Source organism: Heterodontus francisci, chromosome 17, assembly GCF_036365525.1.
Source record: "Heterodontus francisci isolate sHetFra1 chromosome 17, sHetFra1.hap1, whole genome shotgun sequence".
NCBI lineage: Eukaryota > Metazoa > Chordata > Chondrichthyes > Heterodontiformes > Heterodontidae > Heterodontus > Heterodontus francisci.
In genome coordinates this window covers 66,110,472-66,125,790 of record NC_090387.1, presented here as the reverse complement: position 1 = coordinate 66,125,790, position 15,319 = coordinate 66,110,472, and the positions used below count along the sequence as shown (strand labels likewise).

At 43.9% G+C, this 15,319-nt stretch overlaps 1 protein-coding gene across 1 annotated transcript in view; it reads left to right on the top strand.

Moving 5' to 3' along the window:
• plekhg4 (pleckstrin homology domain containing, family G (with RhoGef domain) member 4) overlaps positions 1 to 15,319 on the top strand; it is a 401,233-nt gene that overhangs the window by 340,031 nt on the left and 45,883 nt on the right. The window contains exons 18-19 of the mRNA XM_068049566.1: positions 7,814 to 7,984; positions 8,416 to 8,593. Of these exons, the coding sequence (XP_067905667.1) occupies positions 7,814 to 7,984; positions 8,416 to 8,593 (349 nt within the window). The remainder of the gene's footprint in view (positions 1 to 7,813; positions 7,985 to 8,415; positions 8,594 to 15,319) is intronic.

Below are 15,319 nucleotides of genomic sequence, written 5' to 3'. Positions count from 1 at the left end.
ATAAAATGAGTAAAGGAAGCTTTGAAAAGTATCCTAGAGCTAAACAATTTCAATGTTCAACATGTAAAGCAGTTAAAAAAGCTAATTGAACTCTAAGAAAATGTAAATCTTTCAAAGTTATGCTGACTTTCATTAGAAAGGGTACAGAGAAGAGCAGCAAAATTACCTTCCCAGTGTAAAGCAAAAAATGAAAAAGCTTCAGCTTTGCAGTTCAGAAAGAAGGTGGTTAAGACGGGGCATCATTGAAATACATTAAATATTATGGATGAGATAAACTCAGATTAGTACTCCCAGGTACATCAAGAAATTAGGACCAGAGGGCATAAATAGAAATAAATAACAATGAGCAAATTTAGAACAGCTATAAGGAAAAACGTCTTCTCTCGAAGAATGATAAATGTTTGGAATAATCTATCAAGAAATGTAATAGAGGTAAAACTTTGGAATTTGAAATACTGTTAGAGGTCATAATGAGAGTGTTAATATATTCGAGGGATGAACTACCATGGACCAAAAGACATTTTCACATCCTTTACTTTTCTGATGTTCATTGTTTTTTGATTGTTTCCAGTCATCCAATAAAATAATTAATATTCATTGTTTAGTAACCTGCCATATTAATTTGAGAACAGTGAGGAAATATCTATGAATCAAGCTATTCTCCAACTGGTCATAACTGTTTGAACAGAAATATCGTGCTCTGATTCATTTATTGCATCAGTGTTTTGGATGGTTGGAAATGCATTATTGACTGTAGTCCTGTGCCGTTCATCCATTTTTTAATATATAGATATATATATAACATATATTTTGTCACTACAGCTTCACCATTGCTGTTAGGAACATAAGAGCAAGAGTAGGCCATTCAGCCCGTCGCGCCTGCTCCGCCATTCAGTACGATCATGGCTGCATCCACTTCAATGCTTTTTTCCCACACTATCCCCATATCCCTTTGTCATTAGTATTTAGAAATCTGTCAATCTCTGCTTTGAACATACTCAATGAATGAGCTTCCACTGCCCTTTGGGGTAGAGAATTCCAAAGATTCACAACCCTCTGAGCAGAGAAATTTCTCCTCATCTCGGTCCTAAGTGGCGTCCCTCTTATTTTGAAATTATGTTGCCTGGTTCTGGACTCCCCAACCAAGGGGAACATCTTACCTGCATCTATCCCTTTAAGTATTTTGCAGGTTTCAATGAGATCACTTCTCGTTCTTTGAAACTCTAGAGAATACAGGCCCAGTTTCCCCAATCTCTCTTCATAGGACATCCTGCCATCCCAGGAACAAGTCTGGTTTACCTTTGTTGCATTCCCTCTATGGCAATAATATCCTTCCTAAGGTAAGGGGACCAAAACTGCACACAGTTAGGTACTATGCAAGACCTCATATATATAGGACATGATGCAAAATAACACTAGATATCACAGTTCTTTCAGGCAGTGAGGAATGCACAATCTTGCCTGGTAATGCAAGACAGCAGTACAATTGAGACATACATATGGCTTGAACCCAGCACTGTGAATACTGCCTTGAAACCATTCTTTGGTATCCATTGCCTATAATTATGCACTGTTTGGAGACTGGATGGTAGAATAAGTTTGTACATTGCTATTTCACCTTCTGAATTCTGGGTTTTAATCCACTCTAGATGATGAGCTGAAATGCTGCTCCTTCACAGCAGCTCTAAGTTAAGCAAATGTTGATAGTTTGAATCCAGTGTCTTATGGGAGTGGGACCACAGCACAGAACTGTACAAAATTTAATTGGCAAAATTGCTGCGAGAGATCCTAAGGATGCTTAGTGTGCAAAGCTTTAAAAAATCCGACCAATAAATAAGGTGGTGTTTTCAAAGTTCAGAGTTAGGATATCTCTTTTTTTCCTTCTTCTTCTTCTTTGGCCTCCTTGTCTCGGGAGACAATGGGTAAGTGCCTGGAGGTGGTCAGTGGTTTGTGGAGCAGCGCCTGGAGTGGCTATAAAGGCCAATACTAGAGTGACAGACTCTTCCACAGGTGCTGCAGATAAAATTGGTTGACAGGGCTGTTTCGCAGTTGGCTCTCCCCTTCCACTTCTGTCTTTTTTCCTGCCAAATGCTAAGTCTCTTCAACTCGCCACACTTTAGCCCCGCCTTTATGGCTGCCCGCCAGCTCTGGCGATCACTGGCAACTGACTCCCACGACTTGTGATCAATGTCACAGGACTTCATGTCGCGTTTGCAGACGTCTTTAAAGCGGAGACATGGTTGGCCGGTGGGTCTGATACCAGTGGCGAGCTCGCTGTACAATGTGTCCTTGGGGATCCTGCCATCTTCCATGTGGCTCACATGGCCAAGCCATCTCAAGCGCCGCTGACTCAGTAGGGTGTATAAGCTGGGGATGTTGGCCGCCTCGAGGACTTCTGTGTTGGAGATACGGTCCTGCCACCTGATGCCAAAGATTCTCCAGAGGCAGCGAAGATGGAATGAATTGAGACGTCGCTCTTGGCTGACATACGTTGTCCAGGCCTCGCTGCCGTAGAGCAAGGTACTGAGGACACAGGCTCATTACACTCGGACTTTTGTGTTCCGTGTCAGTGCGCCATTTTCCCACACTCTCTTGGCCAGTCTGGACATAGCAGTGGAAGCCTTTCCCATGCGCTTGTTGATTTCAGCATTGAAAGACAGGTTACTGGTGATAGTTGAGCCTAGGTAGGTGAACTCTTGAACCACTTCCAGAGCGTGGTCGCCGATATTGATGGATGGTGCATTACTGATGTTCTGTCCCATGATGTTCGTTTTCTTGAGGCTGATGGTTAGGCCAAATTCATTGCAGGCAGTGGCAAACCTGTCGATGAGATTCTGCAGACAGATTCTGTGAGATGTTAATGCAGCATCGTCAGCAAAGAGAAGTTCCCTGATGAGGACTTTCTGTACTTTGGTCTTCGCTCATAGACGGGCAAGGTTGAACAACCTGCCACCAGATCTTGCGTGGAGGAAAATTCCTTCTTCTGAAGACTTGAACGCATGTGAGAGCAGCAGGGAGAAGAAAATCCCAAACAGTGCAGGTGCGAGAACACAGCCCTGTTTCACCCCACTCAGGATAGGAAAGGGGTCTGATGAGGCGCCGCTATGCTGAATTGTGCCTTTCATATTGTCATGGAATGAGGTGATGATATTTCGTAGCTTTGGTGGACATCTGATCTTATCTAGTAGTCTGAAGAGACCATGTCTGCTGACGAGGTCAAAGGCTTTGGTGAGATCAATGAAAGCAACGTAGAGGGACATCTGTTGTTCGCGGCATTTCTCCTGTAGCTGATGAGGGGAGAACAGCATGTCAATGGTCGATCTCTCTGCTCGAAAGCCACACTGTGCCTCAGGGTAGACACGCTCGGCCAGCTTCTGGAGCCTGTTTAAAGCGACTCGAGTGAAGACTTTCCCCACTATGCTGAGCAGGGAGATTCCACGGTAGTTGTTGCAGTCACCGCGGTCACCTTTGTTTTTATAGAGGGTGATGATATTGGCATCGCGCATGTCCTGTGGTACTGCTCCCTCATCCCAGCACAGGCAAAGCAGTTCGTAGAGTGCTGAGAATATAGCAGGCTTAGTACTCTTAATTATTTCAGGGGTAATGCTGTCTTTCCCAGGGGCTTTTCCGCTTGCTAGAGAATCAATGGCATTACTGAGTTACGATTTCGTTGGCTGTACGTCCAGCTCGTCCATGACTGGCAGAGGCTGGGCTGCATTGAGGGTGGTCTCAGTGACAACATTCTCCCTGGAGTACAGTTCTCGGTAGTGCTCAACCCAGCGGTCCATTTGCTTGCGTTGGTCAGTGATTGTGTCCCCTGATTTAGATTTGAGGGGGGCGATCTTCTTGATGGTTGGCCCAAAAGCTCTCTTAATGCCATCATACATTCCTCTGATGTTTCCGGTGTCTGAGGCCAGCTGAATATGACTGCATAGGTGTTGCCAGTAGTCATTTGCGCAGCGCCTGGCTGTTCTTTGTACAGCACTTCTGGCTGTTTTAAGTGCTACGGATGTTAACTCGCTGGGGGCTTTCTTGTAGTTCAGCAGTGTAATGCGCTTAGCGGCTAAGGCAGGTTCCAGCTCTTCAAAGTGAGATCGAAACCAGTCTGCATTCCGCTTCACGCGTTTGCCATAGGTGGTCATAGCTGACTCATAGATGGCGTCTCTGATGTGGGCCCACATATATATAGGATATATTGTTGATATATAGAGGGAACTCTACTCTGCATTAGCTCTACTATTCCTGACCTAAAAAATAGTCAACACTGAAATTAGGTACTGAAGCTAGAAACTGATTTCATTCTTCAGCACAAGCATCCCCCATTTTGCTGATAACACAAATTCATCCAAATGTTCAGATTATATTATGTGTTCTGTTTCCATTTGATGAGAAGGTTTTATTCAGCTTTTGCATCATAAGTAGGTCTTCATCGCTTTAGTATCTCTGTGTGTAAGGAACTTTACAAAGGAGGATTCCTGAATTTGGTGATGTATGTTGAAAGCACCATTCACGATGTTGGAATATCCCCAAGCACTTCTCAGCCAATGAAGTACATTTGAAATGCAGTTACAGTGTAGGGAGGTGCTGCAGCCAATTTGCAAAGAGTAATTAGATAATGACCAAATAATCTGGGTTGTTTTTCTTGATGTTCGCTGAGGAATAAATATTTGCCAGGATACCAACAGAACTTTTCTGCTCTTCTTTGAATAGTGCCATGGGATCTTTTGCACCAAACTAACAGGACAGATGGGTTTGGATTTAATGTGTCATCCAAAAGACCACATCTACAACAGTACAGCACTCCTGCAGTAGTATGCTGAAGTGTCAGTCTAAATTATGTGCTCAGGTTGCTTTAGTAGGGCCTGAACCCATGACCTACTTACTCAGAGGCAAGAGTACTTCTCTAGTCATCTACAGCCCCCAAATGTTGGCAGATTCGCCCTGAAGTAATGGTTGTTTTTCAGTAAGCTGCCCTGTGCATCACAAATGAGCAGCTAGTATCCCACAACCCCGTTATATGTGTCCCTTTCAAATGACTTGGTGAAGGTACAGAACCTGTCCAATTTAGCCATATTGGCAATTACTGCTTTACTGGCCACTTTGTACCATCCCTGATTGCCCTGCTAAGGTGGTGGTGAGCTGCCTTCTTGAACTGCTGCAGTCCTTGGGGTGTAGGTACATCCATAGTGCTGTTAGGAAGGGAGTTCCAAGATTTTGACCCAGTGACAGTGAAGGAATGGCGATATAGTTCCAAGTCAGGATGGTGTGTGGCTTGTAGGGGAGCTTGCAGGTGGTGGTGTTCCTATGCATCTGCTGCCCTTGTCCTTCTAGGTGGTAGAGGTTGTGGATTTGGAAGGTGGTGTCAAAGGAGACTTGGTGAGTTGCTGCAGTGCATTTTGTAGATGGTACACACTGCTGCCACTGTGTGTCGGTGGTGAAGGGAGTGAATGTTGAAAGTGGTGGATGGGGTGCCAATCAAGCAGGCTGCTTTATGCTTTGAGCTTCTTGAGTGTTGTTGGAGCTGCCCTGGCGGAACCCAGACTGAGCGTCAGTGAGCAGGTTATTGCTGAGCAAGTGCCGGTTGATAGCATTGTCGACGACCTCTTCCATCACTTTGCTGATATCAAGAGTAGACTGAAAAGGCGATAATTGGCTGGGTTGGATTTGTCCTGCTTTTTGTGTACAGGACGTACTTGGGCAATTTTCCACATTTGCCGGGTAGATTCCAGCATTGTCGCTATACTGGAACAACTTGGCTAGGGGCACGGCTAGTTCTGGAGCACATGTCTTGCCGGAATGCTGTCAGGTCCTATAGCCATAGCACTATCCAGTGCCTTCGGCCATCTCTTGATATCATGTGGAGTGAATCAGATTAGCTGAAGACTGGCATCTGTGATGCTGGTGACCTCAGGAGGAGGCCGAGATGGATCATCTGCTCGACACTTCTGGCTGAAGGTGGATGCAAATGCTTCAGCCTTGTCTTTTGCACTGATGTGCTGGGCTCCCACATCGTTGAAGATGAGGATATTTGTGGAGCCTCCTCCCCCTCCTGTTAGTTATTTAATTGTCCTCCACCATTCATGACTGGATGTGGCAGGACTGCAGAGCTTAGATCTTATCCATTGGTTGTGGGATCCCTTAGTCCTTGCGTTTGGCATACAAGTAGCCCTGTGTTGTAGCTTCACCAGGCTGACACCTCATTTTTAGGTATGCCTTGTGCTGCTCCTGGCATGCCTTCCTGCATTCTTCATTGAACCAGGGTTGGTTCCCTGGCTTGATGGTAATAGTAGAGTGGGGTATATGCCGGGCCATGAGGTTACAGATTGTGGTTGAGTACAATTCTGCTGCTGCTGATGGCCTGCAGCGCCTCATGGATGCCCAGTTTTGATTTGCTATTTCTGTTCGAAACCTATCCCATTTAGCACAGTGGTAATGCCACACAAAATGATGGAGAGTATCTCAATGTGGAGACAGGACTTTGTCTCCACAAGGACTGTGCGGTGGTCACTCCTATCAGTACTGTCATGGACAGATGCATCTGCTGAGGTGAGGATGAGGTCAAGTAGGTTTTTCCCTCTTGTTGGTTCCCTCACTGCCTGCCACAGACCCAGCCTAGCAGCAATGTCCTTTAGGACTCGGCCAGCTCGGTCAGTAGTGGTGCTGCCCAATGATAGACATTGAAGTCCCTCACCCAGAGTGCATTCTGTGCCCTTGCTACCCTCAGTGCTTCTTCCAGTTGGTGTTCAACATGGAGAAACACTGATTCATCAGCCAAGGGGGGGGGGCAGTAGGTGGTATTCAGCAGGAGGTTTCCTCGCCCATGTTTGACCTGATGCCATGAGAGTTCATAGGGTCCGGAGTCAATGTTGAGGACTCCAGGGCAACTCCCTCCCGACTGTATAACACTTAGCCGCCAACTCTGGTGAGTCTGACCTGCCCATGGGACAGGACATACCCAGGGATGGTGATGGTGGTGTCCGGCACATTGTAAGGTATGATTCCATGAGTATGACTCTTGTCAGGATGCTGCTTGACTAGTCTGTGGGACAGCTGTCCCAATTCTGGCACAAGTCCCCAGATGTTAGTAAGGGGGACTTTGCTGGATCGACAGATGTTTCCAGTGCCTAGGTTGATGACGGGTGGTCCGTCCAGTTTCATTCCTTTTATTAGACTTTGTAGTGGGTTTTTTACAACTGAGTGGCTTGCTAGGCCATTTCAGAGGGCATTTAAGAGTCAACCACATTGCTGTGGGTCTGGAGTCACATGTAGGCCAGACCAGGTAAGGATGGCAGATTTCCTTCCCTGAAGGACATTAGTGAACCAGTTGGGTTTTTACAACAATGGTTTCATGGTCACCAAGAGTAGCTTTTATTCCAGATTTTTATTAATTGAATTCAAATTTCACCATCTGCCCATGTCCCCAGAGCATTAACCTAGGCCTCTGATTACTAGCCCAGTGTACATTACCACTACATCACCGCGTCCCCTTACATCTCTAATTTTGGAGGTGTTTGTTTTTGTGACTTGCTGTTTACACAGATTTCACTGTAAATACATTTATGATTGTAAATGGAACTTGATTCTCTTTCCAGAATGATTTCACATGAAATCTGTTGAACTTTGTGATACTTGGCAGGCAATGCAAAAATGGTCATGGAAAACTCAGAATTAACAAGAACAGCAAACTAAAAGGCAATTTATTTACACAAAAAGTACATACATTTAGACATGAAAAACATGTTTAAATAATCTGGTTACAGGAAATTAGATGGCCTGAGACTGAAAGTAATTAGCTTAAATTGTATCAAAACAGGTGAACTTGAAAGAGCAGGGTCAACTAGTTCGCCAAGATGAGTTCATTATCTGGTCTGGGCGCAAGAAGTACCAGCGACATGTCTTCCTGTTTGAAGACCTAATTCTTTTCAGCAAACCCAAGCGGATTGATGGTGGATTTGATGTCTACATTTACAAGCATTCCTTCAAAGTAAGATACTGAAAATGTTGCACAATCTCCGTATAAATTTAGTTTGTTGTTGATGTGTTAATTATTGTATCCTAATAGCTCTGATAAAAGTTTTTTCCACTCCAGAATGTTGAGCTAGTAAGCAGTAAGCTTGTGATCACTGCACAATGGCAAGTTCCTGTTTCCTATCAATTTTTAGTGGGAATTTGAAACTTTTCCTGTGTTTTTTTTTAGGAGAGTGGTGAATGTGCGTAATTAACAACAAGGAATCTTTAGTCCGAAATCCAATTAAAACTATCGATGAATATTTGAACTGTAGCATAATTGCATGTCAAAGAATGTAATTGATTAATGAGAAAAGATGTATCATTTGACATACCATATTTATTTTTTAAAATAAATTGAGTATTGATACATCAGTAAATTTGTTTAATACGCTTGTTTGTTCGTAGACAGCAGATATAGGCTTGACAGAAACTAGTGGCGAAAGTGGTATACGTTTTGAAATCTGGTTTCGTCGTCGGAAATCCAATGATACATACATTCTCCAGGCAAGTTCACAAGAAGTAAAACAGGCCTGGACGAAAGATATATCAAGCATCTTATGGCAGCAAGCTTCCAGAAATAAAGGTAATAAATTTGGAAAGATTTATTTTTCTAGGTTATTCTTTCAGCTGAGAGTTTTTCCAATATATATTTTTGTTTCGCCTGAGTAACAACAACTTCAGTTTACATTTATACAGCTACCTTTAACATAATGTCCCAAGGAATATTTTTTAAAGGGAAAAGAATAAGTAAATAAAGGGAAAAGGTGCCAAGTCAGAGTGGGAAATTTAGGAGAGGCTGATTAAGAAGTGGTTTATAGGAAGCCTTTTAAAGATAGAGAAAGTTTGTGGGGTTTAGGAAACGTTTTCCAGCAGCTGAATGCTCTGCTAATATTAATGAACTGAAGGGAGGTCGGGTGTACAGAATGCCTTTTAGAGGAATAATGGGTGCGGAGGGGGATGGTAGCATTACGTTAATGTTACTGGACTAATAATTCAGAGGCCTGGACTAATTGTCAGGGACATGAGTTCAAAACCCATCACGGCAGCTGGGGGAGTGTAAATTCAATTGATTAATAAATATGGAATAAAATGCTAGTCTCATTATTAATGATCATGAAACTACTGGATTGTCATAAAAATCCATCTGGTTCCTTTAGGGGAGGAAATCTGCTGTCCTTACCTGTCTGGCCTACATGTGACTCCAGATCCACAGCAATGTGGTTGACTCTTAAATACCCACTGAAATGGCCTAGCTAGCCACTTGGTTATATCAAATAACTACAGAAAAGTTGAATAAGAATATAATTGGATGGACCACCCAACATCAACCTAGGCACCCGAAATGACACATGCACACCCTGCCCAGTCGACCCTGCAAAGTCCTCCTCACTAACATCTGGGCACTTTTGCCAAAATTGAGAGAGCTGTCCACAGACTAGACAAGCAACAGGCTGACATAGTCACACTCCCCAGTCATACAGCTAATGTCCTAGCCTTCTCCATCACTATCCCTGGGTATATCCTGTCCCAATGGCAGGACAGTCCCACCAGTGGTGGTGACACAGTGATATACAGTCAGGAGGGAATGGCCCTGCAAATCCTCAACATTGACTTGGAATCTCATGGCATCAGTTCAAATACAGGCAAGGGAACCATGTGCTGATTATCACCTACCGTCCTCCTCCTGCTGATGAATCAGTGCTGCTCCATGTTGAACATCACTTAAAGGAAGCACTGAGGGTACCAAGGGCACAGAATGTAGTCTGGGTGGGGGACTTCAATGCCTATCACCAAGAGTGGCTCAGTAGCATCACATCTGACCGAGTTGGCCAAGACCTGAAGGACATATCTGCCAGATTGGGCCTGCAGCAGGTGACGAGAGAACCAACAAGAGGGATAAACCTACTTGACCTCGTCCTCACCAATCTACCTGTGGCAGATGCATCTGCCCATGCCAGTATTGGTAGGAGTGACCACCACACAGTCCTTGTGGAGACAAAATCCCATCTTCACACTGAGGGCACCCTCCATCCTGTTGTGTGTCACTACCACCATTCTAAATGGGATAGTCACAGAACAAATCGAGCAGCTCAAAACTCTGCATACGTGAGGCACTTTGAGCCATTTGCAGCAGCAGAATTGTATTCAACCACAGTCTGTAACCTCACTCTATCATTAATACCGATCCTGTTCAATGAGGAGTATAGCAGAGCATGCCAGTAGCAGCATTAGCCACCTAAAAGTGAGGGCAACCTGGTGAAGCTGCAACACAGGACTACATGCATCTTAAACAGCAGAGGTAGCATGCTATAGACAGGGCGAGGCAATCCCATTTCAACTAATCTGATCAAAGCTCTACAGTCCTGCCACATCCCGTTATGAATGGTACTGGACAAGTGAACAACCAGAGGTCGCCAATGTGTCTGTACATGTTCACCAGTGTCTGGTAAAAATGTTGAGGTCCGTGACTCGTAATTTCAGGAATGATAAATTTCCCATTGGCTTCTTCTTCCAGACCAATCCTTTTTAAAAAAAAAAAAAAAATTGCAGCAATCGGTTTCACAGCTGACAGGTGCTTAGAGCAGAGACAATGCTTCCGATATTTTTTTTTAAAGCCTGCCAGAAAACCACAAACTTGTCCAAGTTTCAGAAGCCGCTGTCTCTGCTCTAAGCACCTGTCAGCAGCGAAACTGACAACTGCGATTTTTTAAAAAACTGACAGACTACAAACTGCTCAGCAGAGAGTTCCCGCTCCCTGCAACTGTCAGAGAGAGGGAGAGAGAGAGAGGGGGAGGGAGGGGAGAGAGAAAGAGAGAGGAGACGGAGAGAGGGGGAAGAGAGAGGATGGAAGAGGTATGTTAAACTCAAGAAAGCTTGTTATGGAAGGATAATGCTGAAGCCTATCTTTACTCAGTTTCACATTTATTGTACAGAGTAAAAGGAGTACCAACATGTAGCTCCTCACTCAAACCCTCCACCAGTCTCCGTAAGTGTCTGCTTATGTGCTCAAGTAAGACCCCTATTAACACCCTCCACCTGCATATAATCAATCGATACACAATTAACATATTGACAAGGGCAAGGGGTGGAGGGGAACCCACAGAGAGGGGTACACAGAGAGTAGGGGGGAGAGAGAGACAGACTGACAGACAGAGAGAAGGGAAAGAGTGTGATCAAAATCACTCCTAACAGATGGGCATCTATCCGGAATATTAACATCACTACAAGAAGTGTGTGGGCAAACACTGACACTTGTGCAAGCAAAAAATGCTAGGTATCTCACTAAATCAGTGTCCAACATAGTGATGAGAAAGTAAGTTAATAAATTAGTCTTCTCATTCTTCACAAAAATGCACATTTTCTGTTGTTTTGATTAATAGCAAGATAAATTTTTAATCCCTTTATCTTTCCGAAATTGTCTCACCAACTCCCATGTAAGACAAAAATTGTAATGTGTCCCCCCATGCGAAAAGGTTGGACACCCCTGATTCATGCCTTTAACCTTGTGTTTTAAAATAAACTAGTAGATAGGTAAACACATTTTAAATGGCAAAGGTAAATTAGGGAATGTCTCGATTTCTGTGCTCTGGCACACATTACTTTTACTTAGGACACAAGTTCAGGGACACGTTGAACGTTGCTGGACTTTTACTTCTATATAAATGTCACAATTCTGCTGCTATCCACTTGGAATCACATTGTTCCAGAACTTGTATTGAGGGGAAATCAGGCAAGAAAATCCAGGAATCTCCAGAAGTCAGCACTGTAAGTTCCTCATGAATACAACAATACAGTGTAATGGGGCTGAGTGATATTGGCAAAAACAGGATGCCGCTGACCTATATACAATAGTTATTAAATACAATGTAATGGATAGCTTTAATAAACCTTAATCTATGTGACCTGTCTACGATTCGTTAACAAAATCTATGCTGCATTTGCAGTTTTAAAAACTTTCAGGGAAGACGTAGTAAAAATTTATTATGTTTCAATGCCCATGTTAAAAACAGTCATTAACTGATTTTTTTGCTGCAAATTGGATTAAAGGACAAGTTTTACAAATATATCATCAGTAATTGCAATGTGCTTCATTTTCTATCCAGTTTGAGGGCAGATAACCTGACTGGCCAATGTCATTTGAAAGTTGTCTGTCTCATATAATTACATTACAAGTGCACCTTTGCTAACAGGTAATTAATTTGGCTTGGACATAAATTAGTTAGGCTGGAGTACAATCTTAAAGATAGTGGCTTAAACATTTTTTAACTGAGTAATACACGCTGTAAGAACTGCTCAACTTTTTGCAGAAAAGCTTTTTAATAATTATCTTGTCAGAGCTGAATCGGAATCGACAGTGATAGACTGAGATCTAGACATAAGTGAATTCAAGAGACTTACTTTATTGGAGGAACTGAATGGTGCTGTTTATTTGTAATTGTGTTTATCTAATTTTGTCACTCGCTTTGATGAGCAAATTTCATTTTGTCCATGAGGGATTCTGTTGTTTCTGTATTTTAGAATCGAGGACCTGGTTTAACAGCCTGTCAAGATGAATAAACTAGTCTTGGCTACCTACCATTAATCTCTCTGTCCCTTCCTGTCACACTATGGTTTTCTGTTTTACATGACTCTTCTGAAGTACTATCTGCCTCACCCTACAAAATCCTCCTGATTTGGAGATCACTGCCCTTTTGTTGGCTGTCCTGTCTTCAGATACATATTTCAAGCAGGTGGAGAAGTTGCACAAACAGAGACCATCACAGGTTAAATTGTCTTGTGACAACGGCAGTGTGAGAAATTGTCCGTCTTCCTATTGCTGATTTTTCGACTGCCTCACCTCAATGACCGCAATAACAATCCTCTCCTTGAGTTTCATGATTTATTTATCCTGACACAGTGTGAATCCACAGAGGTCATCCGATAAAATCCATCTACCACCCCGTGACATAGTGTAGCTAGCTCTATTCTGTCAACAAAAGTAATTTGCATTGGCATTGCATACTATTTTGCTTGTTTGCTAGCTAGCTAATATAGTTGTGCTGCTCTCCATTGATTTTTATATGCTTAGCTGTTTTAATTATAGGGAGAAATGTGCTTTTTTAAATCGGACTGTGCTTTGATGGCATTGATTGGCTATACACTTTATATACAGATTAATTGCCCCCGTGTCCATGGCTGAGTCAATAATTTTGTCAAATGTCCATGGTGCAGCATGTCGGTGCCTATCCCTGTAAACAGGCGGAAGAGGCTCCATAAACGTCCCCATCCTCAATGATAGTGGAGCCCAGCACATCAGTGCAAAAGACAAGGCTGAAGCATTTGCAACCACCTTCGACCAGAAATGCTGAGTGGATGATCCAGCTTGGCCTCCTCCCGAGGTCCCCACCATCATAGATGCGAGTCTTCAGACAATTTGATTTACTCCACGTGATGTCAGGAAACGGCTGGGCATTAGATACAGCAAAGGCAATGGGCCCTGACAACATCCCAGCAGTAAAACTGAAGACTTGTGCTCTGGAATTAGCCACACTGCAAGCCAAACTGTTCCAGTATAGCTACAACACCGGCATCTAGCTGACAATGTCCTGTCCACAAAAAGCAGGACAAGTCCAATACAGCCAATTACAGCCCCATCAGTCATTCATCAGCAAAGTGATGGAAGGTGTTGTCGACAGTGCTATCAAGCAGCACTTGCTCAGTAACAAACTGCTCACTGCTGCTCTGTTTGGGTTCCCCTAGGGCCACTCAGCTTCACTCTTCATTACAGCCTTGGTCCAAACATGGACAAAAGAGCTGAATTCTAGAGGTAAAGTGAGGTGAGAGTGACGTGCAGGCAGCATTTGACAGAATATGGCATGAAGGAGTCCCAGCAAAATTCACTGGGATTCGAGGCAGATCTCTCCACTGGTTGGAGTACTACCTAACACAAAGGGAGATGGTTGTTGTTGTTGGAGGCCAGTAATTTCAACCCTAGGATATTGCTGCAGGAGTTCCTCAGGGTAGTGTCCTAGGCCCAGCTTCAACTGCTTCGTCAGTAATCTTCCCTCCAACAACAGGTCAGAAATGGGGATGTTCAGTACCATTCACAACTGCTCAGATAATAAAGCAGTCCATGCCTGCATGCAGCAAGGCCTGGACAACATTTAGGCTTGGGTTGATAAGTGGCAAGTAACATTTGTGCTACACAAGTGCCAGGCAATGACCATCACCAACAAGAGAGAATCTAGCCATCTCCCCATGACCAGAAACTTAACTGGACCAGCCATATAAATACTGTGGATAAAAGAGCAGGTCAGCAGCTGGGAATTCTGTAGCGAGTAACTCACCTCCTGACTTTCCAAAGCCTGTCCACCATCTACAAGGCATAAGTCAAGAGTGTGATGAAATACTGTCATCTTACCTGAATGATTGCAGCTCCAATAACTCAAGAAGCTTGACACCATCCAAGACAAAGCAGCCCACTTGATCAGTACCTTGTCCATGACCTGAAACATTTACTCCCTCCCTTGTCCATGACCTGAAACATTTACTCCCTCTAGCACCAGCACACAGTGGCTGCAGCTTGTACCCACTGCAGGATGCACTGCAGCAACTTACCATGTCTCCTTCGACAGCATCTTCCAAACCTGTAACCTAGATGAACAAGGGCAGCAGACTCATGGAAACACCACCAGTTGCAGGTTCCCCTCCAAGTCACACACCATACTGACTTGGAACTATATTGCCATTTCTTCACTGTCTCTGGGTCAAAATCTGGGAACTCCCTCCCCAGCAGCACTGTGGCTGTATCTAGACCACGTGGACTGCAGTGGTACAATAAGGTGGCTCACCACCACCTGCTCAAGGGCACTTAGAAATGGGCAATAAATGATGATCTTGACAGGGATCCCCACCTCCTAAGAACAAATTTTTTTAAAAGGGGGCATTGACTGGCGGAGGGTGGGGGAGAACATGGAGGGGTCTGAGGATGAAGTTTTAAATTCAATGGCACTGGCGCTAGGAGACATGGAACCAGTGTAGATCAGTAATTGTGAGAGTAATAGGTGACTGGGACTTGGAGAGGGCTGGGATATAGGCACATGAGTGTGGGTCAAGTTGGAGTTTATCAAATGTGGAGGACAAGAGTTCAGCAAAGAAGATTTTTGGGAATAACTTGGATAACTTGGGCTCATTTTTTCAGGTACTACTTGACCTCCCAAGCCCCCAAAATGGAAGGAAAGAAGTGCACACATTTCCAAGTGGAAGGTATGCCACCTGCCATATTGGGTAAGGTCAAACGAAGCACTCTTTACTCACGCCAGAAACAAAT